This window comes from Mus pahari, chromosome 10, assembly GCF_900095145.1.
Source record: "Mus pahari chromosome 10, PAHARI_EIJ_v1.1, whole genome shotgun sequence".
Lineage (NCBI taxonomy): Eukaryota > Metazoa > Chordata > Mammalia > Rodentia > Muridae > Mus > Mus pahari.
In genome coordinates, this window is record NC_034599.1 from 59,894,827 (window position 1) to 59,909,231 (window position 14,405).

The 14,405-nt window shown below is 44.5% G+C and overlaps 2 protein-coding genes across 3 annotated transcripts in view; one reads left to right on the forward strand and one right to left on the reverse strand.

Annotated features, from left to right (window-relative positions):
* The window catches only part of Ints14 (integrator complex subunit 14), a 26,620-nt gene extending 19,510 nt beyond the window's left edge, over positions 1–7,110 (forward strand). Inside the window, exons 10-13 of one of the 2 annotated variants that reach the window (XM_021206070.1) lie at positions 130–263; positions 2,279–2,397; positions 4,303–4,368; positions 5,983–7,105. In XM_021206070.1, coding sequence (XP_021061729.1) covers positions 130–263; positions 2,279–2,397; positions 4,303–4,368; positions 5,983–6,225 — 562 coding nt within the window. In that variant the 3' untranslated portion in view covers positions 6,226–7,105. Of the gene's footprint in view, positions 1–129; positions 264–2,278; positions 2,398–4,302; positions 4,369–5,982 lie in introns of both variants that reach the window. The other variant, XM_021206071.1, reaches the window with a different exon arrangement.
* A 642-nt stretch (positions 7,111–7,752) lies between these two features.
* The window catches only part of Hacd3 (3-hydroxyacyl-CoA dehydratase 3), a 34,678-nt gene continuing 28,025 nt past the window's right edge, over positions 7,753–14,405 (reverse strand). The window contains exons 8-11 of the mRNA XM_021206818.2: positions 12,714–12,826; positions 11,439–11,545; positions 10,764–10,895; positions 7,753–8,777 (exon numbers count right to left, since the gene is read on the reverse strand). Of these exons, the coding sequence (XP_021062477.1) occupies positions 8,701–8,777; positions 10,764–10,895; positions 11,439–11,545; positions 12,714–12,826 (429 nt within the window). The 3' untranslated portion in view covers positions 7,753–8,700. The remainder of the gene's footprint in view (positions 8,778–10,763; positions 10,896–11,438; positions 11,546–12,713; positions 12,827–14,405) is intronic.

The window sequence follows — 14,405 nt, forward strand, 5'->3', positions numbered from 1 at the left end:
ATTTGGCTTTGGTGAAGTACTACGCCTGAGCTAAAACTTAAGGCTGTTTTCAGAAAGGCAGAACCTAGACTTCTGTAACCTGACGACCCTAGGCTTGACGTGCTGACCACCCATCTTCTCTTCATCTAGTCCTGAATGGCATGGAATGCTCTACTCCCAAGCTGACAGCAAGAAGAAATCAAACCTCATGATGTCTCTCTTTGAGCCTGGCCCAGAACCTCTCCCATGGCTTGGGAAAATGGCACAGTTGGGGCCCATCTCAGGTATAATGCAGACAGATCTTACTTGACATGTTGTCTCTGCTGTTATGAATGTGGGTGCATACATGGAGGACCTCAGAGTGTTTAAGGCTTGAACTCAGCTGTCTCAGCTCAGGGAATGAAGTAGGTATAGTGTCATTCTGTGCTCTGAATGGAAAACCCCGTGTGTTCCCGCTGTGCAGTCAGTCATTCTCAGACCACGCAGCCATCTTTTGGAAACGCTTTTCCCTCACTTCACTGGCATTGCTGCTGTTTCTCATCTGTCTTTTGTACCTCTTTTCACCATTGTGATTAGTGTGGCAGCTGGAAGTCATCCACCTGTGGCATTGGGAACTTAAGGCATAGCTTGTCCCATCTCCATGGATCAGGAAGTAGAGTTGAGCTGGTGGAATTGGCTTGTAACACTCAACTCCCACGCCCATAGAGCCCATTACTGGACATTTGCCCTGTCCAAAAGTTTCTCCAGGGGACATTTCCCATTCAATCTCAACAGGAAGTGTGTGTAAAGTGCACGGTACAGTGTAGGCATATAATTGCAGATGTCTTTTCTTGCCTCAGTTTCCAAAATGTCCTTTGGTTTCTCCTGCCTGTTGTTTTTGCTCTTTTTGTTTCTTCAGGTATAGTGGGTTCAGACTCCCAGATCTGGACCTTGAGTCTCACCTAGTGTCCCTCCACATTTGCATGTTGCATTTCCAGGTCTCAGCTGGACTGCACTGCCCCCACTCTCACTGCTGACACTGCTCTGCTCACTCCGCCCTTCCTTTGGTTTGGAGCCATTGTCCTCGGCCTCCAGCTCTGTTCTCACCATTACCCTTGACCCAGTTGATGCCATTTCCATGTTAGAGCTGTGCCCTGTGAATAAAAGAGCTGAAGTTTTCAAAGTCTGATGGGGAGTAGACTCAACAGTGCGTGAGGTCGGGTCACAGCCAGGAGCACAGGTGATCTGACAGCTGTCTGTGACTTAGGAAGAACATCTTCCCGGGCAGAAGCACACCAGCTGAGTTTGCTAAGCTGATGAAGGAAGAAAGGGCTGGGGAAGCAAACAAATGCCTGTTGGAAGGGAAGAAGAAGCTGGAGGCTGGAGGGGCAGATAATAGGTTAGAGACTGGCTGAGTGCGAGCAGAAAAGACCTGCTCCGAAGTGCCTGTTGTGCAGGTACTGGGAAAGCATAGCTGAGGAGGGATGATGACAGCTCCTGCTGTGATGCCAGCACTCAGGGAAGCAGTTAGGAGACTGGGTGCTAGTGGCCCTAATCCAGGTAGGAGATAAAAAGAGAATCTGCCTTCCAGTGCTAGTGATGGAGTTCAGTTGGTAGGGTCTGGCAATGCATGAAGCCCTTGGTTCAGTCCTCAGCACCTCATGTCCGGTGTGGTGGTATACACCTATAATTCCAGGGATCTGCATACTACAGAACTGCAGTGGCTTTAATTAAAGAGTTTGGCTATATAAAATAGTTGAGTGTGTGTGTCTCTGTGTATATGTCTGTGCATGTATGTCTGTGTGCATGCGTGTCCGTGTATGTCTGTGTGTGTGTGTGTGTGTGTGTGTGTATTGAAACAAGGTCTTACACTGTAACTCAGGCTTTTTTTCCTGCCTTGTGTGACTCCATAGTTAACTAGCCACATGAGATTATTTAAATTTATTTAAAATTTAAGAACATAAACTCGAGTTCAGGTGTAGATGTTTCTTAGAAAGTTTGGGTGAAGAGTTCTGGGCTAAAATATAGACGTGTGGGTATGATGTAGCTGTGAAGTGAGTTTCCCGTGCATGTGTTTCGTTTGCCGCCCTTGGCCTTTGCGTAAAGCTCACGTGAAGCTGGTTCCTTTGGGACATTGTGCCAGGTCCCTGCAGACTGTCTAATCTACTTCAGTGACTCATCTATCGAGAACAGGTCCTCCAGCATGACTGAAGTTAATGTAGTTGTCTGTTAATGATGGGCAATTCAAAAGCTAGTCACCTAATTGGAAATGCAATTGTGTTTGCTAGGTGTCATTTTCAAAATTGTCTTTTTCTTTAAGATGCTAAAGAAAATCCTTATGGGGAGGACGACAACAAGAGCCCATTCCCCCTGCAGCCCAAAAACAAACGAAGTTATGCCCAGAATGTGACTGTCTGGATCAAACCCAGCGGCCTGCAGGTACATGGTGCTTCCAGAGGGCTGCCAGGGCTGCTGGGTTTGACTGCTCTTTTGCCTTTGCTACTGTGTAATTCATTTACTTCTAATGTCTGCCCTTGTTTTCCAAAAGGACATGAGATGGCCTACAGTGAGACACATATACAACACAATCATTCTTTACAAAATTTAGAGCAATAACAAAACCAGAGGGAAAATGTAAACAATTGTGCCTGCAACCAGAGGCAAAATGGAAATTGTGTTCGAGGACTTTGGTTCTGGGCTTCCTGCTACCAAGGTCAAAAAAGAAGCAAATGCCTGTATAGTTTTTCTTGTCTAATAATAAGCATGGCAACATTTCTGGACAGAAGGATTTGCTCAGCATTGGATCTATTTTTTATTCTTTATATTTTTAAAACAGGTTCATGTAGTCCAGGATAGACCCAAATTCACTGTATAGGTTAGGCTGGTTTTGAACCCCTAATCCTCTTGTATCTACCTGCCAAGGGCTGAGACTGCAGACATAAACCATCACACCTAGTGTACTAGCACTGGATCCCCAACCCCCAACATACCACACACACATACACACACACACACACACACACACACACACACACACACACACACACAGAGTTTCATGTGTAGCCCTGGTTGTCCTGGAACTGTGTAGACCAGGGTGGCTTCGAACTCAGAGAGATCCATCTGCCTCTGCCTAATAAGTGCTGGGATTGAAGGTGTGCATCAACAACACTCAGCCAAGCGCTGAAATTTTTAAAATATTTTTGAGAATTTTGTATATTAGCAATAATGTATTTGATCACATCTACAACTCCCCCTCCCAAGTACTCCCAGGCCCTCCCCAACACATCACCTTCCCAAATTCATAACCTACTATGCACCAGAGCATGGATAGTGTGCCAGAGGCATGTCCCTTAAGAGAACATGCTCTCCCTCACCAAAGGGTCATCAACTGATAATAGACAGGTGAGGGTGGGTTCTCAGGAGCCAGCACTGCCTTTTAGTTTAAAAGTCTGCATGCTCTGGGCAGTGGGGCACGCCTGTAATCCCAGCACTCGGGAGGCAGAGGCAGGCAGATCTCTGAGTTTGAGGCCAATCTGGTCTACAGAGTGAATTTCAGGACAGCCAAAGCTACACAGAGAAACGCTATCTTGAAAACAAGTCTTCAAGTGCTAAGGTTGTGGATTTTTGGCAGGGAGGGGATGGGGGATGGGGGGTGTTCGGGGTAAGGTGGGGTTTCACTCTACTGTAGCCTTAGCAGGTCTGGAACTGGCTCTATAAACCAGGCTGGGGTTAAACTCACAAATAGCCCTCACCCTCTGCCTCCTGAGAGCTGCTGGGGTTAAAGGGCTCACTACCAAGCCTGACTGTTACTGTTTTATTGTTTCGGGGTTTTGGGAGGGAAGGAGATAGAAAGGTAAGTATTAAATTTACCATTGCAGCCATTTAAAAATGTATGAGTTAAACATACATGAGTTAAACATAACATATGTTATTGGATGACCGTTGGCATTATCTAGTTCCAGACAAGAAACCCTTGTATGCTTAACCACTGAACCATCTCTCCAGCCCTATTTTAAGTTGAATTTAAAAAAAAAAAAAAAATGTCCTGGGAGCTAAGGGTCCAACTTCATTTCTCTGTATTCATTCAGTTACCCTTTCCTATTGATGGGCTAGCCATAGATATGTGGGTATCCTGGGTCTATTTCTATGAGACAATTATTAGTTTAATACCATGAAGCTCTTTAAAAGAGGGCAGTGCTGTAGCCATTGTTGAGAAAAACACTGATAGCATCTCAGGAGTCTTCATGTTGACACTAAGTCTGTCCTTATTTCCATGTCTATAAATGCTTAAAGCTACTCCAAAGCCACAGAATTCTAATGTTGAACTGATTTTATGCCCCACAGACAGATGTACAGAAGATCTTAAGAAATGCAAGGAAGCTCCCTGAAAAAACACAGACATTCTATAAGGTGAGACAGGAAAAGGTGGACCTAGGGGGTAGAAGTATGAATGTGTACAGCAATTACAGTGAGGTGCTCGTGCATCCATTTTCTTACCAGTCCAATCAGGGGTGGCTGGCTAGGCTGTTCCCCCCTCACAATCCAGTTGAAGTGCCTAAATGACACAGTCCTGTGCAGAAGGTTGCTGTGAGCATCCCAGCACAGCCTCACCACTCCTGTGTGGGTATTAGGGCTAACCCAGGCAAGCACTGCACGCAATCCCTAGGCAATGTCCCAGAACACAACAGAAGCTGCCTCGAGGAATGACTAGCCAACAGTTAGTGTAAGGGAATGGATGTGCTTTGTAATCATGCCTAGCTAATCTAGTGGAACGGGAACATTTAGGCTCACTTTAAAAAAAAGACAGGCTCTCACTAGTTTAGCTTGTAACTTGCTATGTAGATCAGGCTGGCCTGGAACGTGGGGATCTGGCTAGACTCACTCTTTTATTTACCCCCTTGTCCTTTTGAAGTTTGGCTGTATTAGATTAAGTGCAGTGTGAGTGGGCCTTAGCCTGTTAATTTTAAAGTACAATATATAGGGGCTAGAGAGATGGCTTGGAAGTTTAAGAGCACTCTCTACTTTGGAGGACCTGGGTTCAACTCCCAGTGGCTCACAACCATCTGTAAATGGTTCCAGGGGATCTGACCCTCTGAGGGCACCAAGTATGCACATGGTGCGTGCGTGTGTGTGTGTGTGTGTGTGTGTGTGTGTGTGTGTGTGTTCAAAACACCAATATACATAAAAAAATGAAAATAAAAATAAAATTCACCTTTGGGCGAGCCTCTCTTCTGGAGAGCACGCCTACCTTATGTGAGCATATCTTACTCCTTTATCACTGTTGTCTTTAAATCTAGTTACTAGCAGTCTGGGAAAATTGGACAAAATAGTTTTAATCAGAGCTTGACCAGAAAGCCCCTCAGCCAGCCATACCCCCAAACTCTGTAGTCCACATAAGCCCTGGACCTGGGCTCAGCTGCAGCCCATCTCTGCAGGTTGTACACATGCTTGCTAGTGTTCTGTTCAAGCAAGCATGCTTGTACAGTCGTGAGGTGGTCTTTTCTTTTTCCTGATACATTCTAACTAGCTTCATGTCTGAGAATTAGAAAAGGCCTGACATCTGGCTGCTTCAGTTCCTCAAATGCATGAGGAAGGCGTCCCCTCCCTGTGAGAGCATGGCAGCCACCTAACTTGGCCATGACACGTCTGAGCCGTCGGTAGGGTGCTTCCTCTGCTGTCTCCTCCAGATGTGGTCACAGTCACTCATTCCATGTCTAATCAGAGAGGCACCAGGCTGAGGCTGACATCTGGAGCCAGCCTTTCCCATGCCTGATTAAGAGAGGGAAACCAGTCCCAGAGTCAGCACGACTCCTGTATGCAAGGCTTGCTGGGTTTGGCATGATTGCATTAACTGTGATCAGCTTGCTGATGATTCTAGCATGCAGCAGACATCACTTGCCAGTTATGCATCACGCTGTTGTCCCTGGTTCTTGTGTAAAACGCTTCCTAAGTGAGGGTCAAAGAGAACTGACTCTAAGCAGAGTGCTTGGAAATTGTGTGAAGAGAACTGTCCATGTGTTTCAGGAGCTGAACAGGTTACGGAAAGCTGCCTTAGCCTTTGGTTTCCTGGACCTGCTTAAAGGGGTGGCCGACATGCTAGAGAGGGAGTGTACCCTGCTGCCTGACACAGCCCACCCAGACGCCGCATTCCAGCTCACCCACGCCGCCCAGCAGCTCAAGCTGGCCAGCACCGAGTATGCCATATATGACCACAACATCACACCCCTACACACAGACTTCTCAGGGAGCAGCACTGAAAGAATGTGATGCTGAGCTCTAGAGCGCTCCTTTACGTGCACCTTGTCTGAAGGCAATTTAGAGTTAAAAACCTTCTCCAGCTTCTTCAGCTCTCTCAGAAACAGCATTGCCCGTTTGAATGTTTCTCCTGCAGTCTGAGAAAGGTCTGAAGGCTGGTTGTCTGGGGCTCAGTCTTTCAGAAACAGCCTTTGTTCCATGATAGGCACAGCTCCCGAGAAGCCTGGACAGATGAGGAGCGAGCTGAGGAAAAAGCCTAGCCAGCAAGGGCCTTCCAGCATCCAGAGAGCGACTCTTCATGTCTCAATTATACGGACATTCTTAAACTTCTGTGTTTGGAAGAAGCAATCCAGACGTCTAGAACTTGCCTAAGTACAAACCCGACGCCATTGAGTTTCAATTTTTTTCTTAGAACTTGTTAAAATACAAGCGGCAATGCTCAGGTGCTTCTGGTGTATGTCAAGGTACACATTTTTAGACTGTAACCACAATATGTGTAAAATCACTCCTGTTCATGTTTTTAAATGAAAATTAAATATTTGATTTTCTATAAAGTGATTGCACTTAGAAACAAATGATGTTTTGATCCATCTTATCCCTTGAATATAATGCAGCTTCCAAAATGTCAGACTCCTAAGAAGCAATGTCTCTTGGGTCCTGTGTAACTTTCTAGTTTCCAACAGTGATCAAGCTTTGTACCTCAGCCAGGTTCTGGCCAGTGGTTCTGAGAGCACTGATGGGAGAGTCAGGCTCCCAGGCTGTGTCTGCACAGTGCTCACCCAGTGCTTCATGACTGCCTTCAGCACTCCCTTAGGCTCCCGCCAGCATCACTGTGCCTGAACAAAGCACTTCACCCATTTAAAAATCATGAGATTAAATGATGTTTAAGCACGAGTTATTAGGATTTTGACTGTAAATGTTTTAATAGAAATACACAATCTTTCGCTTTCTCGGACAGCAACAAAGAAGACGCTAACAGCAACTAGAACCTGGGATTTTGCACAGGGATACGGCAGAGTTGACCGCAAAGTTCAACCGCCAGGTTTGTCCAGTCAGTGAAGGAACACCAGAAGGTAACAACAACCGTTGACAAAAGCTGCAGACTTGGGAAATACTCTTGGGTGAGATGAGGTGTGTCAAAGCAGCCAGTTTAATGCCAATCCACTCTGGGCTCATTGCAACAGCAGAAGTCTCCTTCCTTTCCCCCAAGGAGAAGGGGAGTGGACGATGGGAGCGACCACCCTCAGGCTCTTTTTTTCTGGTGTTACTTCACCACGGGTTTACATGGAATGTGGTACAGAGACTGAAGCTGTCTTGAACAGTGGCCAACCCCAAGGTCTGTATTCTGAATCAGTTCTCCTTTTGGGGGAGTTCCCTGCAGAAATCGTGATTTCCCAGCTCAGGTTCCCACTGCACACAGTTTTTGTTTTTTACTCAAAACAGGCTATGATGGCTCTCACCTTTAATCCCAGCTCTCAGGAGGCAGAGGCAGGCGGATTCTCTTTCTGTGTTCAAGGCCAGCCTGGTCTACAGAGTGAGTTCTAGGACAGCCAGAGCGACACAGAACAACCCTATCTTGAAAAAAAAAAAAAAATCTAACAAGGAAAAAAAACAGTTCAATAAAGTAATCTCGCCAATCACTCAGAGAAATACACTGAAATGTATTTCAGAAATGGACTGAGCTAGCCCCAAGAATTATAGATTGACTGTGTGACTGTGCAGCCCAAGTATGTGTGTCTGGCCTACTTCAGTGTGTGTTTGCCATAGGCATCATTACCACAACTGATCCTGCCTGTCTCAGGCATCTCTGCTCCCTTCTGACCCCTGCAGCCATTCACATTTGGAACTTATAATCTCTGTTCTGCAAGTAATTCTCCCTTTCTCCAGTGTTGAAGGCAGTTCTGATTTAGCTGGGAATGAAGTAGTCACGGTGTTCCCAGGTTCTGATTGCTTTCTCTAAATCACTCTGCCTCTTCAATGCCTGGGAAGTGCTATAGTAAATGTCTTTAGCTAAAAGGCATCAAATATGAAGTGTTCTCCAGCCCTACTCTGACTCAAAAAATGTCAATGACCACGTTTACCTGATTTTCAAAGTCAGTGCTATCCCACTACACAAGTATTGGCTTGGTTATAAAATATAGTGCGTCACTTTTGACAATCTGCAATGGGAAAATTGTCTTGTTTTTTCAGTTTTCACAAGCAGTAGCAGAAAGACCAAGCCCTAACTGTGAAGACAGACCGTGCCTGTAGGGAGGTTCAGACATGAGGAGGGCCACCTTTGTCATTAAATACACAAGAATGAGCTTGTCATCAGGTACCAGATATCCATGTCATGCAAGTACAACACTAAGATAAAGACAATAGATTCAGGAATGTTACTGGGAAAGAGAGACAGCCTTACTTAACAAAACAAACCCTTACATCAGTACCAGAAGTAAAACAGTAAGAATCATAGATTCTGCACAAACGAAGCTACCAAATCTATCTCTAGTGCAGCTTTTTCTTCTTTTGTCCATACCGCCTCCTGCGCTGTTTATAAAGGTGACGAAAATTAATATATAACCCTAGGGGAAAAACAAACAAACAGCCAATTAGAAACGTCCTTGTGACGGGGAAGTGAGGTATCTGCTGTGTGTGCCCAGGCCTCACGGCACTAAATCTATTGCTCAGATACAGCATAACCCACAGCAGTGCTGCGAGAGGTGCCCAGCCCTTCAGGGGCTTGGGTCTCACTGCTCATGACCTCTTAAGCGTTTAGACAAAGATAACCCTTGTCTAGTGAAGAGCTTCTGCATCTGTCTATCATACTGTATTTATCTCATGCTTATAATCTGTTCATCTGACTGTCTCATGTTTTGACACATTTTAATATTAATATGGTCATCAATACAGCTCACCCTACATAGATGATTAAATTAAGGATGTTTTTTGCCTGTTTTTCCCCCCATACATATGTAATGAGTGGCCAAATCAGAGCTGAAAGGCTATTCAAGAACTTACTTTTTTTTTTTAAAGAACTTACTTTTTTTTTTTTTTAAGAACTTACTTTTTTTTAAAGTAAGCTGCAGTCAGGAAGTACAATGCAGTATGTGAAAAAACAGGATTTCAGATGCCAGTTTCAATTCTACTTAACCAGTAAGTTCTGTAGCTTAGCCTCACCTCAGTTCCTTCAGGTGTACAACAGGTATAAAAACACTTCACATGCTGGGCAGTGGTGGCGCACACCTTTAATCCCAGCACTTGGGAGGCAGAGACAGGCATATTTCTGAGTTCAAGGCCAGCCTGGTCTACAGAGTGAGTTCCAGGACAGCCAGGGCTATACAGAGAAACCCTGTCTCGAAAAACAAACAAACAAACAAAAAAACCACTTCACATACTTACTATAAAAGAATGTGCATAAAAAATTCCTTGACCTATGAACATATACTACCTGGTTAAGATCCAAAATTGTGAATTTTGGATTGACTTAATTTTGAATAATAACACGCACATATCTTTCTATTAAGCAACACTAACAAAAAAGATAGGTCATAGGGTCACTGCATATTATTTCCGCTCTTTCCTGGGAACAGGACCTTACTCTATTGTCTGGGCTAGCCTTGAACTTAAGGCAGTCCTCCTGCCTCAGTCTCCCTGCTGCTGTGATTACAAACGTGAGCCACCACACAGGATTCCAGCTGTTTTAATAGGACCTCCTAAGTGGTATAATCTCCCACACTGAATCATGGAGATCACTAGGCTTTTTAACCTCTCAGGTTATTTGTACTGTTCATCTTCTGTTCAGGGTGGCAACCTCTCAGATGTTCACTATTGATCCCTTCCCTCCCTTCTCCTGCACTGAGCCTTGCCAGTCTGAAGACAACTCTCGTTATCTATCCGTGGCTAAGTCTTGATAAATACAGTACACACCGAGAGAGCTAACACACTAGCAGTGGCTGAACCCGCTGTTGCCTGCAACATAGCTATGTTTATTTAAATCTACCAAGTCAAATACATAACCTAAACACTGACACTTAAAGGAAATCCTGTGAGCTACAGTGGCTTTCGAGTAATTTTAAATTTACCTCTTGTTCCAGTTGGTTCTGAGATTTTCTGAGTTAATCTGGACACAAACCTACTAAAGGGCGCTTCCCAACAACCTCTCCACTCAGAGGCCATCGCCACCTCCCTCCCCGCTCCTTTGCCTCAGTTCTATCTACCTCCTCCTCAGCCCCCAAGCATGTTAGAATGCAGGCAGCAGGGTTCTCCTCTCCTCCTCTTGTTAGAAGAGCTCTTAGTGAGTGGGTCATCAGGAGATAATGTATGGTATGCCTCAATATCCACATATAAGACAGACTCCCATTGACAGAGCAGTCACAATTCAGCTACTGCAGACCTGAGAGAAAGATTTCCATATGCAGCAAACTCTCCTACTGGGTCTGTTTGCACAAATAAAGCCTTTCCCTTGCCACTCTTTCAAAAGTAGAATTATAGTAAGGGATGCTAAAACCGAACCACTTAGCTCTCCTGTCTAAAACAGGACGAGAGATGTACACACAGCTAGCACTTACCTAAAAATAACATGACAAGATAAACTTGAAGGAAGAAGGAGAACCTGACTTTCATCTTCAGTGGATATGGCAAAGTAAAACTGAACCTTCCCGACTCATTGAATACTGGAATGGACTGGATCACTGCCACAGCTGAAAGCAAACAGACAGTGAGAAGCAAATGGACCACATCAGCTTCCAGCACCTCAGGCTCAGCTCCAGCCCAAGGCTGCAGGAGCGGTCTCCTACCCCCAGGTACAGAAAGCTCCCGGGTTCTCACATTGCCTCTAAGCTGCCAGTTAGCTGATGAGAACAGCCCAGCACTGGGCTTCTGTTTCCTCACCTATAAAATGGGGGGGGGGGGATGGAGGGCGGGAAATTCCTGTCTGATCTATTCACTAGGGGCTGTCATAATAAAATGAAGTTACTAATAAGATCTCTCTTTGGAATGTTAAGAATAGCTTGTAAATAAAATGCATGCAGTATAGTAGCACCCAGCTTTCAAACCTTACGCAGTGAGACCCATGTTTCTGGAACAGTAATACAGAGTATGGAAGGAGACCATCAGGAAAAAAGGCCTCAGGCCTTTCTTAATACCACATTGATTAGACTACGGCTGGCAGAGAGGAAACCAGCCTCTTAGACACATGAGTACCCCTGAGAGCTATACTATGAACCTAAAGTTTTTAAAAATACCTTCTGACAAACATCCCAGGGGGTATAAGGGAATCCACATAGTGTAACGGAGCCACGTGAGCACCTTCCAGTCCATGTCAATGCAGGAGAGCATGTAGAAGGGATACCTGTGGAGAACAGATATCAAAGATAACAGCCACTGCAGGCTCTGAATTCCACCCTAGATGGGCATTCCCACCTACCAGGCTGTGAAGTCTACGGGCAGGCTCAGTGTATTCTTCAAGGAACCCTCTTTGTTCAGCTCTGTGCTGGATGCTTAGAACATAATTAGCTTTATTCCTAGCTCTCATCTATGTTCCTAGTAGGGTAAAATGCCAAGCTGCCTCTGGATAAATGAGTAATTCTATAAAATTATACAAAAAGCCTCTAATCTAGAATCAGAAATGCTCAGTCTTAAAGAGACATCACACTGGGCATGGTAGTGCATGCCTTTAAGTCTCATCGCTTAAGAAGAGGCAGTAAGATCTCTGAGTTCAAGGACAGCCAAGGCTACATAGACTTTTCCTCAAAAGTGAAAAAGAAAATTTTTTAAAAATCACAAGAAATTAATTTCTTCCCAAAATGTTATCATCAAAGACCTTGAATCTGTTTCAAATCTCTGTATCCATCGTGCCAGAGGGTTCAGATCCAGGCACAATAAGACATGGTTCAGGCACCATCGCCTCTTCCCACTGTACCAGGAACCCTGTCAAATTGTCACTACACACAACTAGAGCTGAGAAAGCCCCTCTGCGTATGACACACTGGGAAAAGGCAGACAGTATGGGTGAGGGGTTAAAAAGGAACACTGCTTCATTGGATAGATTTTTGTTTTGTTTCTCAGAGTCTGAGTGTGTAGGTCAGGCTGACCTCAAATTCATGGCAATCCTCCTGCCTCAGGCCTTTAGAAGGAAAAATATAGAGAAGCTACCCTAAGATGAGAGTGCTCTTTAGTAAGAGCCCTCCAGGAAAGCTCTCTTAACTAACCCATCCAGCCTGGATTACTGCTTCAACCTTGTCTTCCTCCAGACGCTTCAAATATTTCCTTCCCTCCTGGATGGCCTTGGGTCTTCACAATACAACAGCGAGACCTTGAATTTATAGTGAGATGGGTCTTTCATTCTCTGGTTCCCTTTGGTCCCTATAGTCTCGGCTCTAAGCAGTGCTTTAAAATGGCCTGTCTTAGCACTGCTAAGCACCCTGGTGTAGCTAGAATCCTCACCTGTGTAATCCTACTGAAACCCCCAGCCACAGCGGCAGCACGCACTCCAGAGCCGGGCAAGCATTTGTACCCACCTGAAGATTTCAATTGCGCTCCAGGAATAAAACACAAAGAAAACCACAGCTTTGTTTTGCATTTCTTCCATGGTGCCGAAAACGAGAAACAGAATAAAATTTCTTCCAAGAAACTATTGAAAAGATCCAAAAGCAAGAGAGGATTTAAACATTGTATGTATCTGTGTGCTCACATACCTATATATCTGTCTGCATTCCCACAGCACATGCATACACTTACAAATGCTCCTTTTAACACATTGTACAGTTTTATTTAAAATGTGCATATGAAAATACTTAAAAGTAATGACATACAGTGTAGCCCACTAAAGGAAATAATATTCGAATAAGATCTGTCTTGTCGAATTTAGAAAATCACATCTATTGGGAGAAACAGTCTCGTTTTCTTCGTAAAAACTCGGTTAAGATGCTCCCTTTTTAAAAGTGTTTTAAAAAGTGTTTTGTTTTGTGTGTGTGTGGGTGGAAGGGAATACCATGGCAAACATGCAGGAGTTAGTTCTCCCCACCTCTTGAGTTGCAGGAATCAAAGTAAGGTTGTCAGGCTTAGAGCTTTTACCCATGGAGCCATTTCATGGTCCCCTGTTACAAACCAGTCTCTCTAGATAAATGGGTACTTTTCTGTGTCTATATCTACATAGCATGTACATTAAAGTGATACAGACTATACCTTCCCAATGAGAAATCACTCCACCACTTAGTTTAATGAAGGAAAAGCCCTTTAATACTAGCATAAAACTGGCTCTGGCTAATGCACAGAAGAGGGCCAGCCTGAATAGAAACCCCATCAGCTTATATAGTTTTAGGGACCCAAGTTACACTTGAGCATATAAACATGTTTCACAAAGACAGAAATCTCAAGGATTGGTTGTTTGGACAAATAGAGAGATTTCCGATGTAAAAATATTATCATAGTTGTCTCCAAACAGACAAGGGCTACTTTACCAGGCAGCTGTTACCCAGCATCATTGTGCCTGACAGAATCATGCTCTTCCTGGTAGGAGAACCAGGAACATCCCTTTAGGTAAATTCTACTCTGAGTAGCTTATTATAGCCTAAGCAAATTAGGAGATCCTTTATAACACTGAGTTATTATCTTCTGTTCCTCCAGTATCAAAAGCACACATACAAACATATACAAACATAATATATGTGCCACTTGTATGTGGATGATTGTGGCGACCAGAAGGCAGCATTCAATACTCCAGCATTCAATAGCTGGAGGTACAGGTGGTTGAGAGCCACCCAACATGGGTATTGGAAACCAAACTCAAGTCCTCTGAAGGAGCATCAAGCACTCTTGACTCCTAAGCCACCTCTCCAGCTCTCCTGTGCCTATCATTTAGCCGTTTGGAGCTCATGCCATATGGATTACTCTGTAACTTGCTTCTGTAGGTATTAAACTGACCCGCACTCCACGCCAGAGCACTGCAGTACCAGAGTGCACCACCATGCCAGCCAGCTATTTCTTGACATTGTAACATAGACGGAACCTCTTTTTTTTTTTTTTTCTTTCCTTGAGACAAGGTTATACTATGTAGTTCTGGCTGGCATGGAACTCACGGAGATCTACCTGTCTCTGACTCCTAGGACTAAAGTTATGTGCCACTACACCTGGCCTTACAGTAATCACATACAATGTGGTTGTATTAGGTACATGTGCAATGTACAACCACCAGCACAGCACAGCTCCAT